General features: G+C 41.4%; 1 protein-coding gene across 1 annotated transcript in view; it reads right to left on the reverse strand.

Moving 5' to 3' along the window:
* Positions 1-16649, reverse strand: part of DLG5 (discs large MAGUK scaffold protein 5) — a 200535-nt gene that overhangs the window by 57846 nt on the left and 126040 nt on the right. Inside the window, exons 6-7 of the mRNA XM_006269642.4 lie at positions 10253-10512; positions 3754-4066 (exon numbers count right to left, since the gene is read on the reverse strand). Of these exons, the coding sequence (XP_006269704.1) occupies positions 3754-4066; positions 10253-10512 (573 nt within the window). The remainder of the gene's footprint in view (positions 1-3753; positions 4067-10252; positions 10513-16649) is intronic.

Genomic DNA, 16649 nt, shown 5'->3' on the forward strand with positions numbered 1-16649 from the left:
TTGGCAATTTCAAATCAGAAATCTTTTAGCTGGCCAAACAGTAGACAACCATAAATTTCTAAAACCAGAGGCAAGTTTTCAGAGAAAGAGAATGATATTCAGCTCAACAAAATACAGATGACAATTAAAAAAAAAAAAAAAATCAGATGCACAATTTTCTACGAAGGCAAAAACTGAGTTGTCTCTGCTGTAACTGCACAACTGGCGAAGTGAAGTATGTGCTTTCCAGCTCCCTCTAAAGCACTGAAATGCACAAAAGATTTGCCTTGATCTTACAAAGGGTTCCATGAAAGTCAAGGCATTTTCTTCCATTTGGAAACTACTGACAGTTTAATCTATAGGTTCTTGGTCCTCAAATATCTCTAAAAAGAGACATGGCCTGAAGATGGGAAAAAAGGAAATAGACCCACTCTGCCCAATTAAAAAGGAAAATTCTTGGAAGGAAAGAAATAAAGTTAAATATTAACTATTCCATTCCTTTTTCAGCTTTAAGGGATTAAATACTGTTTATAGCGTCACAAACAGTTATTTGCAGAAATGGTGCACTGGCAACACAAAAAGTTACCCTTCAGTGAGCCATGGTGTTCATCTGATACTGGTAATGCCCCAGAGAAACAATTCTGCTGTATTGTCATAATAGAAAATTTTGTGCTAAAGGTGGAGACTTGTGTCAGGATTCACCGGTTCTATTCCCACTGTGGACTTGCTTTATGACCTTGAGTAAATCACTATGTCCAGTTTATGCTGACAATGGGAACTCAGTTCCTCTGAAAAAAAATCACTGTTAAACCCTTAAACTGTTAACTACAATAAAAGCTTAACTACACTATCAGTTTGTAGCAGGGCTTAAATAATATCTGTACAGAAAGTGCATCTTGATCTTTTGATATAAACACATATGGAAGTGACCCATCGTTGTTTTCAGCATGCAGTGCAGTGCAGTTTAAAAGCTACAGGATGGGGGTGGAGAAAGAACTATTTCAAATGATTTTATCATATTTCTTTAAATAGTAGATCATACTTTCAAGCACTGGAAATATGTTAAATCTGTGAAGACAGAAGATGTTGAAAGATAAAGTTCAAATCTTTGCTGAAAAAGTTAAGCTATTTAGTAAATAGAAACTTCCATACTGTAGCTAATTCTAAAAGGTGCCGCTACAGCCATAAACATAGGATAATGATAAGAAAAAAAAAAATGGGAAAAATTTTTTATTAGTCATTCTGCTTCTGCTGACAGGTATATAAAGTTTGAGGGAAGTGCAATTTCATTTCCATGTAATCAAATTGAGACTGTAGCAAGTTCATGGTTATTAACAGAACTACTGTTTGTAGCTGTGACAATATTTTTAAAGTTTTCATATTTGAATAAGCACAACTGCTGTACCAACATACACAGATATACTGTAAGATGAACATTTAAATGGATGCAGTGGTGTTTCAAGCAAATACTTAATGACAATATAACATGTCAGTCATAACTGCAACACATCACTAGGTGGAGCTACACACCATAGACAGTAATGCAACTGCAACAAACAGTGTAGTCAAATTCACTGTTTATATGGTGTTCTCAAAGATCCCTATTCAAATGGGATTCAAAGGGAAGTTACTCCAAGTAATTGATTTTTTATTCATAAGCTTTGCCTAGAAATTAAACCCTGTATCATGTATTTCCCTTAGACAATCACATAAAAGCAATTTCAAATGGTCACCAATATGACAAATCAGAGACAATTCACTCAGAGGCAGAATATTCTTTACATAATAGGAAAAAAATAAAAAAAACTTAACTAAAGTGCAAACAGAGTAATACTTTGAAGCAGTTCTAGTATAAGTTACTTCAACATTCTTACTATGCAGGCACAAGAGTGCGATATGCCCTTAGAAACCATTCACGAAATGCCTATTCAAGAAAATGCATCTATACCCTAGCCAGTGACAAGAAACTTTTCATCTTTCTGTGACCTGTCTTTATTCTTTCCTGATTCAACCAGCCATCCAAACAGACTTTTCAAAACAGGCAGATAGCTACCAAGGAATATTTGTTTTACTTTCTAATCTGATGATTTACGATTACTGGAAAAATACTGACTTGTGCATGCAGCATATTAAAAGTATTTAAAAAAACAGAATGATCAAGTTAATACTAGAGGTGCACCAATACATCAGTCCCATATCGGACTGGCACCAATATAGGGAAAACTGAAAGCATCTGAAATCAGCTCTTTTTGCCACATGCAGCCATGGTCAATAAATGCCTCATGCATGCACACAGCCACAGCATGCACGGGGCCAGGAGTACAGTCCGGCAGCTTGGAGACCAGCATCTGACTAGTAAGTCGGTTGTGGGGGAAGGGAAGGGGTGTTGGGGGAGTGAAGATCGAGGCCTCCACAGTGAGGGAGGAGTGGGGCTGGGGCAGGTGCTGCTCAGCCAGGGTAGGACACAGGACAGAGCTGTGAATGGCTAGTCTGGGGAGGCATGGAGGTGGAGGCAGCTCCTGCCCTGCATGGAGGGGTGTGGGAGGGGAGGGTGCCCCTGGACCTGCATGGCGTGAGGGTGGGCTCAGGCTGTGCGAAGGGACGGCACTGGGATCTTCCTGGCGGGGGCTGGCCTGGGCTGTGCTTGGGGCAGGCAGCGGTGGAGCTGGAATGGGGGCTACAGGGGGGCTATGGTGAATTTTGGGGTGGCTGCAGGCCCCCCCACCCCCGTAGCCCTGCTCCCAGTGCCACCTGGCCCAGCCCCCACCAGGAAGAGCCCAGTGCCACCCAGGCCCCAGCTCTCAGTGGCAGTCTGCCCTTGCCCTGCACAGATCCAGGGGCACACACCACCCATGCCCTCCTGGAGTGCGTGCAGGGCGGGAACCGCCCCCCATTCCCCCTGTGTCCTCTAGACAAGCTGCTCGTGGCTCCATCCCATGCCCCACCCTGGCTGAGCAGCTGTCTGTCCCGGCCCCACTCCATCCCTCACTGTAGGGGCCTCGATCTGCCCACCCCATGCCCCTTTCTTCCCCCCACTCCTTCCCCCACACCAGACTTACCAGCCCCAAAATTGGTCTCCAAGCTGCCCAGCTGCATATCTGAATTGGATCCGTATTGGCTGATATGGATCCTTCAAAATCGGCCATTGGTATCGGCCCAAAAAATCTCTGTTGGTGCACCCCTAGTTAATACATTTTACTATTTAGCATCAAGGTCCGTATTGGAAATCCCAATAACATCACTGCAAGAAACTTGTCTTTAAATGTTCAAGAGGATGCTGGAGGTTCAACTTTTGACATAATGCAATTATAAAAAGGTCCCTGAGTTTTTTAAATCAGCAAAAACCAATCTTATTTAAAAACCTATTTGATATCAAAGAAAGTAAATTAAAAAGAATATGGCTGTAATAAATTTTGAACAGATGTTGAATAAGTCAGCAAGTTTATTTTTTAATGCAAGTATTTTTTTGTGTTTTTTTTTTAATAGATGTTCCTGCCGAAAAGCACAAAAGGTAGAAAGGGGTGACTCATTAAAAGGAAGAATTTCTAATGAGCTTCACAGAACAAGTCATATTTCAACTGGCAAGCACTCTATTCAAATTCTAAGTGTAATACTAAAGTGCCAGAAAAGCATCAGCAGGGATTATCCTCTGCAATATAGCATTGTTTCCTGTTAACTTGTCATACATCTCTCACGTGACTGGTTACAAGGAAGCACTTGTAAAGCTTTTTTATTACTCCCACCTGCCCCCTTACTGAAATGGTTCATTGGTACCTGTCTTAGGGCTTCCATTTCTTCACTAGCCACTCTTTTCTCTGAAGAAGTATTCTTCAGTTTGGACTCTGCAAGCTCCAGCTCAGTTTGAAGTTTATCCACCTCTTTGATTACTTGGTCTCTCTCACTCATTATGAGGCGATACTCATTGAAAACAGAGTCTCTCTCTTCCTTGTACTTCTCTGCATCCTTTGTTGCCTTCAACTGCATTGTTTTGAACCGTGTCACCTCTGACTGTAATCGCTCCATCTCCCTCTGCATCTCCTTGTTCTGCACAGTGGATTTGCTTAGCTCCTGTTGTACTGACTCAAACCTTGGAAAAAAAGACACAAAGGTACTTCCATCAATCTACATTTTTTCTTTTCCCATTTCACTATAGAATTTTACAACTGCACTATTTTTCAACCAAGCCTGCCTTCTCTCTTCAGAACTATGTTCCATCAAGCCAGGATCTACTTCCAGTCTAATGATACAGAAAATCTGAGGTTGTTATAATGGTTGGGGCTACAAATTTTTGATCAATATAGGAAAAAAGCCATAGGAGGTAAGACACAGGAATTCAGAAAGAACAAGATATAAAATGGAAATCAGAAATATTACAGAAAACAGCTGCTGTATAAATCAGTACGCTCTCACCTGAAATAAATATATTTAGTTTGAGTCCATTCAGTGCAGAAGAAAAGCAGCAGAGAGAAAAAAATGGGGTCCCAGATAAGGATGTAAAAAGTGACGGAAAGGTCATCTGCAATGATCACAGAAGGACTCTCTTATGGACACAGACCCCCAAAATTAGAACAGTTTGGTTCAATGCACGTACAAGAGAAGTACGAAAAATAAAGTGGAGCATGCTCTGAGTCACCTTTGATAGCACAATAGAGGGAAATCCAGGGCAACTGAAAGGTAATCAATTTTAACTGGCACAAGCAGCAATTATTAAACATAACACATGGAAAACTTGTGGAATTTACTGCCAGTTTGATATTTTAGGGCAGAAAATTAATTAGATTAAAAAGAATTAATCTCCACATGAATAACAAAAACAGCCACAGGTATGTTATATATATCTATATTGATGTTGATATAGATATCTCTCTCTCTACCTGTGGGGCATGAATCAACATAGCTGGGAAATAAGAAGAAACTTTCTATGAGCTAATTATGCCATAAACGTGCAATGAGAGATTCCTTTGTATATTCTTCCTTCCTTTTTGAAGCCACTGGTTACTGCCCCTCTCAGTGACTTTAAGTCTTACCCAATATGCCAACTCCTATAAGCTTCTGACATATTTTGTCTTGAATTCACACCATACCATGTTATGAAAATGACTCTTACCCAAGCCAGGCTTCCTGTTCTATCCACAGAGTCCGAGCGACATGTGGAGCTGCTGTTACAAGAAACGACTGGCTGAACTACAGTGAAGGTTGATTTTGTGAATGGTGGCCAGTGCCTCAAGGACACAATGACTATTTTCATGCTACTTTTAGTGATCAGTTTCCTAGCCAGTAAAATGTATTCTTTAGGGGTGCACCAATAAAGATTTTCTTGGCCGATACTGATAGCTGATGATTAATCAACCATACTGGCCGATGTGGATCCAATAACCGATATTTAGTAATAGTGCAAGGCATCTTAAACTACTGACATAAATAAAGCTTTTTGTTTGTTTGTTTTGCATTTATAAACACACACATGCCTCCTGCCTGCTCCAGCCCTTGATGAGAACGCAGGTGAACGCCTTATTTCCATGCACATCACCCCCTCGCTCACGACTCCTACCTGCAGCCCTGCTCCCCATGCTGCCGACCCAGGTGGGCAGGATGGACCCTCATGCAGACAGCAGTGTCGGGTGCATCTAGAGCCCTAAGGCAGACAAGGTTCCTTGTGTGAATTTGATATCTTTTATTAGACCAACCCAAATGGTTGGAGAATAGTTATTAAGCAAGCTTTCCTAAAGCAGGCCACTGTGCAGCCGAGCTCCTGTGGATGCCAAGGAGAAACCACTTTTGCAAAGGCTCACAGTGGAGCCAGATTTCCCTCATGCTGCACCTTACCCTGCCCAAGCACAGCCCAATATTTCCGGTGCTCAGGCCCCTGCTCTGCATGCCATGGTGGCAGCAGCAGGAGACAGTAACAGTCCCTTGGATGCTGAGCGTGGTGCCCTGTGACCACTCCCTGGTGCCCCATCCATTGCTCGCCAGGACCTGTAGTCTGCCATGGGTTCAAGCCAGTGGCAAAGGTGTGGGGACTGGACTACCTGCCAGGGTGCTCCAGGCACATGGCTAATTATCAGCTACAATGACCAAATAAAGCCAATAACATTTCTCCTGTTATCAGTGCTGATCCAATAGCCAACCAATATAATGGTGCACCCCTAGTATTTTTGACTTTAGGAAAAGAAACTGAGACTGATCCACTGAACAACCAGTGGATCAACATCCAGTAATCATGAACATGCTCTAAAAAAAAAAAAGCACAAGAGGAATAAACAGAAGAAATTACTCAATCCAATTAATCTGCTTGCACATACTTCCAAAGAACAGGGCTGTACTTCCCAACATATTCTCCGACTTCATATTTGTTCACTGTTAAGCCTGAAACAGACTTTGCAAGAAACTTCAGTTTTTCATAAGATCTCTTTTTACTCAGTGTACAGTAGTGGTTTTGAACTTATACTTGATGGCCCAGGTGGCCCCTTCCTGTTCTATGTTCCTATTTCACATGCCATGACATTATGTATATCCAGGCAGGTAGATGATAGAATTTAGGTAGAAGATAGGCCATAGCATTTACTACTTTTCCGTGTGGGATGTTCTGCAGGACAGGTCTAGAACAAGAATGTTCCATGCCTTTGCTAATTCCAACATCCCTCACACGCAGCAAGTTATGCAGTAGCATAACCAGGACTGGGTGAGTGGGGCATTAGCTCTGGGAGCCAATTTAGAAGGGGTGTTCATGCTGTGGGGGCTGATGCAGCTGGAGTACAGGAAGCTCATTTTTCAGCTACAGCTGCCCAAGCCCATGCTACTGTCATAGCAGTATCAGCAGCAGCCACTACCACCAGCATGCAGAAACTGTTCCAAAGCAGGTGAGATTTCCCCACCTCCCCCATTCTCTAGTGCTTAGCACAATACCTCCCTTCCCTTCTGTCTCCCTCAACTCTACCTGGGGCATCAAAATAACTAGATATGCCTTTCATACGACTTCACACACCTCCAGGAGTCCAATTATCCTGTGTAAAAAAGTATGACATGTTTTTCTCCATCAATTTTCAACTGAGGTATGTCACACCCACATAAATTACATTGAAAAAATATATCTATGTAGGAAACGTCTTCCTCCATTGATAAAGAGGCCTAGATTCACAGGATGATGGGAGGTACTTGGAAAAAGTATGCGTCAATCCTGGATGTTTGTCTCTGACCTTAGGAAACGTCTTCCTCCATTGATAAAGAGGCCTAGATTCACAGGATGATGGGAGGTACTTGGAAAAAGTATGTGTCAATCCTGGATGTTTGTCTCTGACCTTTATACAAACTGTGGCTAGCCCTCATCTCTGAAAATAGAGACTTCATCCATCTGTAGACCCTCTTCTCCGCCTTAGTTATACTAGGTATCCCTTTGTCAGTAATGATGTATGCTTTAACAGAAGCCAGGAACAGATCAGGAGTAAGTGGGTATATCTACATGACACATTTTCCACAGAGTTTCTTCATTAGCTCCACAGTAAACATCCCAGCGTCTACACATGAAGTGCTATTAGGATGGGGTAAACTAATTAACTCCACCACAAGTTAGCACTTGTAAACACAAGTACTATCCTGTGGTAGAGTTTTTTTTACTCTGCAGCAATACACATGTAGACGGCTGGCTATGGCATGAGGGTGCACCAGTTCAGGGTTAGCCACAGCAGGCACCCCCTAAACTGAAGCACCCTCATAACCCCAGCCAGCCCTTCTGCAGCATGGTTTCATAGTTGGTAGGGTCGGAAGGGACCTAAGCAGGTCAAGTCTGACCCCCTGCCATGGGCAGGAAAGAATGTTGGGGTCAAATGATCCTGGCTAGGTGATCGTCTAGCCTCCTTTTGAAGACCTCCAGGGTAGGGACGAGCACCACCTCCCTAGGAAGTTGATTCCAGCTCCTAGCCACCCTGACAGTGAAGTAGTGCCTCCTGATGTCTAGCCTGAACCTACTCTCAGTCAACGTAGGGCAGTTATTACTTGCAACTCCCAGTAGCGCTCAGGGGAACAGGGACTCTCCCACTGCCTGCTGGTCCCCCTTGGCCAGTTTATAGACAGCCACCAGATCCCCTCTCAGCCTTCTCTTGTGGAGGCTGAACAGATTCAGATCCTGTAGCCTCTCCTCGTAGGGCCTGCCCTGCTGCCCCCTAATCATGCGAGTGGCCCTCCTCTGGACCCTCTTTACGCTATCCACATCCCTCCTGAAGTGCGGCACCCAAAACTGGACACAGTACTCCAACTGGGGCCTGACCAATGTCACATACAGGGGGAGGATCACCTCCTTGGACCTGCACGTGATGCATCTATGGATGCATGACAAGGTACAGTTGGCCTTCCTGACCGCGTCCCCACATTGGCGGCCCATGTTCATCTTGGAATCAATAGTGACTCCAAGATCCTTTTCTGCTTCTGTGCTGACAAAAAGGGAGTTCCCCAGCCTGTAGGTATGCTACTGGTTCTTCCTCCCCAGGTGCAATACCTTGCACTTATCCGTATTGAAACCCATCCTATTCTCATCTGCCCACCTCTGTAACCTGTCCAAATCTAGTTGTAGCCTGTCCCTCTCTTCTAGCGTGCTCACTGCTCTCCAAATCTTAGTGTCACCTGCGAACTTGAACAAGGTGCTTTTCACCCTCTTGTCCAAGTCGCTGATGAAGATATTGAACAGTGCAGGCCCAAGGACCGAGCCCTGGGGAACCCCACTGCCCACGTCCCTCCAGGTCGAAAACGACCCATCCACCACTCTCTGGGTGCGGCCCTCCAGCCAATTTGTGACCCATCTGACTGTGTAGGCATCAACACTATAGTCGCCTAACTTTTTTTTTTTTAATGAGGATGGGGTGGGAGACAGTGTCAAAGGCCTTCCTAAAGTCCAGAGAGACGACGTCCACCGTGACACCTGCGTCCAGGGCTTTTGTGACCTGGTCGGAGAAGGCAACCACGTTGGTCTGACAGGACCTGCGTCTAATGAACCCAAGTTGATTGCCCCTAAGCATAATCTCCTCTGCTGGTCCCTTGCAGATGTGCTCCTGGATAATTTTCTCAAAGAGCTTTCCCAGGACCGAGGTAAGACTAATGGGCCTATAGTTTCCTGGGTCCTCTTTCCTCCCTTTTTTGAAAATGGAGACCACATTGGCCCTTTTCCAGTCCTCTGGCACCTCGCCAGGGGTCTCACAATGACCTCTGCCAGTTCCCTCAGCACTCTGGGGTGGAGATAATCTGGACCTGCTGATTTGAACACTTCTAGTCCCTCCAGAAGTTCCCTGACTACGTCCTCACTGACCCTGGGCCTGGCTGCGCCTTCCCTGGGTTCGTCCGGATTCCTAGTGAGGGGGATGTCCCTGTCCCTGCTCAGAAAAGCCAGACTGGTAAGCCAAATTTGAGCAGCGCTGGGAGCAGTTGATCCTTCAGGCTTCCTGCCATACTGGGCTGCTGACCTGGTTCAACGTGCTGCAGTCCCAGGAGCATGTTCAAATGAAGCACCCAGAAGCAATAAACTCCAGCAAGATATGCACATTAATTAATTGCCTGTGTAGATGTGCCCAGTAACATGGTGCTAAAAATACCTGTGTCCACTTTGTGCTGGTGCACAAACCACTGGTACTACTTCTGAAAACCAGGCAAATATTTCTCTATAAAGAAGGAGATTCAAAGAGCACACCCTGTTCAGCGTGTCCTCATGCATGTTGAGGCCAGGGGACAGCACTAATCTAGATGAGTACAGCCTTGGATTCCGTTACAGGTCATGAAGATTTTCACTATGCTTGAGGTCCTCTTCATTGACCAAAACACCATTAGCAGAACAGAAACTCTACCTGGCAGGTTGCTTATGCTACAAGAGACTTGTCATCCATTAAGTCTGAAGTTCATTAAACCTAGCAGATAAACCTCTCACTTTTTCAAGTTTGAAACTTAGGATATACCTTTGATCCCATTACTACAGGCAGGAGGCAAGCATGATTCTAAAAGCAAAATAAACCCAGAAGGATTTTAAGTTTTCTTACATAAAACTGAAGGCTAGTTCATACAGGCCTTCAGACTAAGATATAAAACTATTGTCCTTGAAAAGATTGTGCAGGACATACCTCTCCCTGCACAATGCTTTCCAGTCCCCCTTTATATGGACTTTTTTGCATGGCTATTATGCATTTACTGTACATAAACACATGGTTATTGAAATATCTGTGAACCTGCCCCAGTAAAAATGCCACCTAGTGTCACCAACACTCTACATAAGAAATACCTGAAAAACTGACTCTACCTTCTAAGAGAAGAGGAATACTGTTGCTGGAAATGTATTGCTGTATCTCTCTGCTTCATTAACATATCGATCTGCTTCTGAAGGCGTCTGTTTTCCTCCTCTGCCTGTTCTAGACGGCTAAGGTCTGTATTGTGACTTGCTATTTTCTCATTGTACCGTTTCCTTAATGCATCATAATCCTTCTTTACACCCTCCAGTTTATCCATTGCTGTATCGTAGAGTTTATTTAGTATCTCCGATGAGCCATTTTGTTTCATAACCTAAAAAAGAAATGAAGTATGATTTTGATAAAAAGGTAACAAAATATACTGCCCATAAGAGGTACATATCTACACATTTTACCTACTATCAGAGAAAAAGTTCTTTCAGTTGCTTTTAGCTGTGAGGTTTCTCCCTTGGGAGTGGTGGGACAGAGATAGGGAGGAGAGGGAGAGGAGGGGGAAGCAAATGGAAAGAGTTTTCTTATACCTGGAAGCAAATGGGGGTTGGGAAGCACAACTGACATTTCCTGGATGGTTCTCTCTCCTGGGTGAGAGGCAGAGAAGCAAAAGTGAAGGGAGATGGGAAAGGGGAGGAAGAGGGGGAGTTTTCAAATTTCAGAATGTCGTTGGGGGAAAGAGGGGGGCTGGTTTGGGTTTTTTCCCCTGATCAGTGGGTTATTTGTTGTTTATTCTAAACTACTCTGAGCCGATCCAGAAGCCACAGGATATAAACCTAACTGCTACTACTACAACTAGTACTACTACTATGAAAATCACAGCAGACCTGGTTATATCTAAACTACTTAATTTTTGTGTACTACTTTTCTCCTCAAACTTAATGTTCAAGAAAAAACAAATCTTTAAACTGAAATAGCCACTTATAAAAGTGAATCTACATAAAATATTTTTATCTTTGGATTAGTAAATTTGTGCGCAATATTGCACCCATAGGAGTAGCCTCCCAACAAGTAGCTTGTCTTAAACCGATAAAGTAACTTTTAATTAAAAATAAACATACAATCAGGATAAAAAGTAACTAAAAGGTGCCGATAGTCTTATTAATGGAGCTTTTGAACAAACTGGATAATTTCCTGATACAAAACAACTCTTCAAACAATGACTAACTCGGTAATGTAGTAGCGGTAATTTAGAACATTACCACAAAGCAGCATTCAGCAAAATGGCCAATCTTTATAATCACACTAGCAGTTACTCCAGCAATTTATATTTGAAGAGATTAAATGTTAATCTGTAGATACAATTTATATGGAATCGAAAATGAATATTCATCCACAATAAAAAGGTATTTAATCCAAAATCCACACATTTAGCGCATGTGTTCAGAAAACCATTAATAAATATTAATAGGGACAACAACATGTTATGTTGACATGAATCTAATTTGGCCTAACCTACAGATAGATTTAAAACTTCTAGACAACCTGAACAAAAGGATTGCTTCCACCAAATTAAAAAAAACAACACATTGATTTTAAAACAAACAAAAAATACATATCTGTTTTCACTTCATGTACCACAAGAGAAAAGAGAAATCTTGTAAACCACTTTCCATCTCATTTACAGTTATGCAGACCACCACCACAGCATTTGGAATTGGCCAACTTCCCTTTGGCATGTATCATTATTACTCTCATTATTACTAGCTCCCAGTTTCCTGGTGCTTGAGCTTCAAGCAACTGAGCAATGAAAAGTCTGGATGCTTGAAGAATTAGCTTCACCTAGTATGAGACTGCCAGCTCTCAGCAGACCACCAGTTGCCCACAGACTGCAGGTAACAGCTGACCTTTAGCATCACGTATCCCCACAAGAGAAAGAGAGTCCCTTTTAACTAACCTACATGGCCAAAAACATCTAGGTGTCAAAACTGAGCTGTTTGACTTTCAGTGAAGCTGGCAAATGGACGTTAAAAAGCTTCTAGTTTAGGCATCTTAGCAAGATATTTAAGATAGGTATGTGTTTTCAGTTAGCCAACATAACTGCCTTACTGAACTGAGCCCTAGGCTCCATAGCCTTATATGGCTCCATATATTGGAAATCGTTTAAGCATGTTTGTATCTATCCCTATTCAAAAAAGGTTGTTGGGGTTTCTTTTTGGTTGGTTGGTTGGCTGGTTTTGTTTTTATAATTCTGGAACTCTGTGGTTTTCATGTCAAGCACATGCTTAAGAGCCCTTCCTGGACTAGGGCCTTAACCATCACTGAAACTACCTAAAAAAATAAAACAAACAGTACTTGGGGCTAAATATTTGACACTCCCAGGGAGAAACAAAAATTTTCCCACAGCCTAAAAGATAAGATACCCTTTCTTGTTGAGAACATCTTATACAATTATCTGATGCACCTAACAAAGTATGGAGACAAGGCCAAAGATGCCAGGAGTTTTAGTACATTTAAAATAAAGACACTAAAGCACACATTGGGGCTTGGAAGGGAGAGGAAAAGAAAATCTCACATACAGAAAGCACAGCAAAATGGAAGATCTTCTACCCAAAACCTTACTATAAGGAGGAATAAATAGTCTCAGCTGGAATAAAGGGGACACCCACGACAACAGAAAGCATCACACGTGAGCAGCAGAAATGTAAGCCAGTCTGCTGTTGCAGAGCACAATAATGGCTATCCCATGCTAGGAGTAATCTGACACAAAGTGTCTGTTCCTCTCGCAGTTGGGAAGCCGTTTTGCTACAGTCTGATGACAGAGTGACACGTCATAGGTCAACAAAAATAGAACGTCATTAATCTGGATGAGAACTGACAAAGCCAAGTCAAGAATCTTGATGACATCTCCTCAAGACAACACAATTCAGTTTGCCATGCCAAAAGAAGCCATAGTGGTTTCCCATGAAGGATAAAAGACAAAATTTTGTTTTTAAAAAAGTAATCATGAAGTTTCCTAGGATTGAATTACTTTACAAAAATCATTTAATGATAACTCCAGTGTTGCATAGAGCAATCTCAAATTAAAGGACTAACATTAAGACCATGGGCCCTTCTACAGTAGGTAATAAGCCTGATTACGTAGATTGCCTAAACTTACAGCAGCACCACTGATTCCTGATGTAAACCCAGATTTCTTTTCTTTTCCCTCTTCCTTTTTATTTAGGAAATGATAGAAAGAGCACTCTAACGCTACAGTAATAATACATAGGAATTGCATAAATTATTACATTTACAAAGGAAATAAAATACAGTAATTCCTATTCCTATTCTAAATTACTGTATTTTATTTCCTTTGTAAATGTAATAATTTATGCAATTCCTATGTATTATTATGTATCCTTTTCCATCTATCCCATCAATGTTAGCTGGAAGTGCCTCACTTCTTTATATCATATAGCCAGAAAAATAATATCTACACCATGTTTAGTCTACTTAATATATCTATAATACTGTTCTGGTCTGCATGTACTGTTTAATATATATTCACACCCTAAAATTAACTTTACTTACTACAGCTTCCAATGTTCCCCACCATTATTTATCCCATCCAGTTTCCTCCCAGTTGGATTCCTAAACAATCCTTATTTTCAGACCCTCCCTGTTCTCCCCAACCTCATTCGCCCAAGCCAATTTTCCTCCCTTTTGAATTTCCAAAGGATGCTTATTTTTGTATCCTTCACCCCTTTCATGAAATGTGGATATTCACCCTAGCCCTCAGATGCAAAAGAATTTTTAATCCCACCACACCTGAATACTTAACTCCTTTCCTAGGAGGTTCCTAACTCCTACTCTAGGATGACATGGCAGTATATGTAGCTTGTCAGATACTGTTTTCTGGAGGGAGTTGTCAGAGCCATATTTCAGGCTCACCCCTTCCCCCCATTATATTATATTTATACTCCTCCCCCAACCCCTCACCCTTTGCTTTTAGATTTGAAATGAGTCTTTACTTCCCCCTTTTCTTATTTATTTTGGTTCCCAACATTGCTGGGGGTGGGGGGTTACCCCCTTTGATATTCTTTCTTCTATTTTTCTTTTCTTCTCCCTCATACTATTATTCAGTCCCATTCATATCCTCTTTAATACCCCCAACATTGTGATTTCTTCTATTCTCATTGTTCTTGTACTTTGATAGTTTCTTTCTTCTTAGCTTAACAGTTTGCCATTCAGTATTATGGGGTTGCTTCTCGTTTTCTGTGTTGGTCTCAGGTCGAGATTCTGGGGTGCTTTCTACTAAATTAGTTTCTCAAGGATTTTAAGATTTTTTTTATTCCTTTATGAGCTACTGCTGTTCTTGAGATGGGATTTTCCTTTTAAACATATTACATCTGTATCTTATATTAGCTTGCCTGAGAGATGCTGTAATTCTTCACTCAGTTCCTTGCTTCTCTTTAGCGTTGCCTGTGACAATTCTTTAAACAGTTGTATTTTATATTCTCCCAAAGTAGGAACAGACATCTCGCTAACCACCTTCAGAATTCTGTGCTTTGCTGTACATCATTCAAAACTAGTAAATGAGCTAGTATTATATATCTTGGTTTGTTTAAATTGGGGGTCCGAGTATAGAGACCTCTGTGTGTTCTGTCTGCAAGGACTGTTGACTTTGTTTTCAGTTGTAGGAAGGAGAAGAATACATGCTTTAAATTCTTGTTATTTCTTTCATGATTTTCTATAATCTCAATTTTCTCTGCAAGCTCCTTTTTTTTTTTTCTCCCCCTTCCCCACCAAATCATCCTAATTTTATTTAAAAGATTTACTGTTAACTGCAGGTTTCCCTCCACCTTTATATCCAGGTCTATGACCCTGGCCCCAACTTTTCTCTTCACTTTGATCTTGCCAAACTATGCCTCCACAGAAGATTTTAAAGCTCTGATTTCTGAGACTAAACTCAGCAAAGTCCTCTCTGATCAAAGGGGCTGTTTGTTTTGTCTTTCTCCTTCTCTGCTCTGCCTGTACTGTTCAACCCTATAGGAGCCTCCTTTGACTGCAGATGCTGTGAACTGTTCTGAATGAGGATCTTCAAGCAAGTTTCTCCTGGGGAAGCAGCTTTTCAATTAGATACCTTTACATGGGGTATGTAGTCTAAAAGCAGGGAAAATGTTTTTTTGGGGAATTAAAGGGGGTCAGGTACATCAGCAATGTCTGTGGATTATGCCATCTCTTCAGTGGAAGTCTAGCTTCAGGTAGCCATCTCAAGCCCCCCATAGATTCAGATTTCTAGTGAACCAACCCCTAGTACAATCCATAGTAAATGCCATTCAAGTTAACAGGATGCCATATGAATGGAGCAAGATGAAATACAAAGGAAAAACAAAACTAAACCACACCTATGTTTCTATTGCCTATTTTGACCTTTACTCTTCAAGCTTGGCAATTATTTTTGTTTGCACAGACTGTTTCTGAAACCTAACATTTGACTTGAAAGTTTGTCTCGTGAGTCATCCTAGAGTTAAGCAAGACATGCTATTTAACTGTTCTACATGTTACAGTAACCATTCTACCTAAATAATCAAACATTTCTGCACATGAACCATGGACTCAATGCCATTTCCAGGTTGCCCCCCCGCAATCTCTCTTGCCTATTTTTCTCCAAAGTGTGTGAACTTTACTACTATAAAAATCCCTTTGGTGTTGAGGCAGCTTAATTGTTACATACAGTTTAGAAAGTCCATTCTTTTATTCCTGAAAAGCTCTTTTTTTTGGTTTGAAGTTTAAAAGCATTAATCAACCCATAGCATTGTTCTAACTGAATAGTGTCTGTGAACGTAAATAACCAAACTTTGTTCAATCATTCCCCTAACCTTTAAGGCATCACTAGAATAAAGAAAAACTGTCACTCATTTTTTGAGATTCTTTCCAAATATAAATATAGTCTGGACTTTTGCATGCCCAAAGCAAATTTTGTCCCTAGAAAAGTCCTAAGATGTAGGGAGAAAAGCTTTATTTTTTTTTTATACGCCTTAAATTAGACTTAACATAACAAAACAATTTTTATTCAGGTTAATAGAAGACAAGCTCTGAGCAAAGAGTTTTATTTTTCACAAGACAAATATAAACTCACTCTTCTAACTATCAATTTAATGATGTTCAATAAAAATAAATAAATAATGAACAGTTAAATATTAACATATCTGCCCAGCATTACAATATCAGTGCAGATGTGTTTTGGTTTACTGTTATTCTGGCAGTAGGCAGTAGTAGTGCTGTTACTTGTCTTAGGTCTCTATTAAAAACTTTGATGCTACGGAGTATGTAATTCAGTACAAAACTCTTTCTTGGCTATCCCATAACTGTTGCCTCTCAAAGTGTATCTGGATGAGTCCTTTCCCCCATTTTTCCCCCAAAGAGTTCCCATTAATATTTTTCCTGGATTGCTGAATGTTTTAGTTCCTTTCCATGCAGATTTCTGTCTCTTAACCCCATATGCTCTCCATTAACCTTTTCCTAGCTTCAGTC

The sequence above is a fragment of the Alligator mississippiensis genome, chromosome 6 (assembly GCF_030867095.1).
Source record: "Alligator mississippiensis isolate rAllMis1 chromosome 6, rAllMis1, whole genome shotgun sequence".
NCBI lineage: Eukaryota > Metazoa > Chordata > Crocodylia > Alligatoridae > Alligator > Alligator mississippiensis.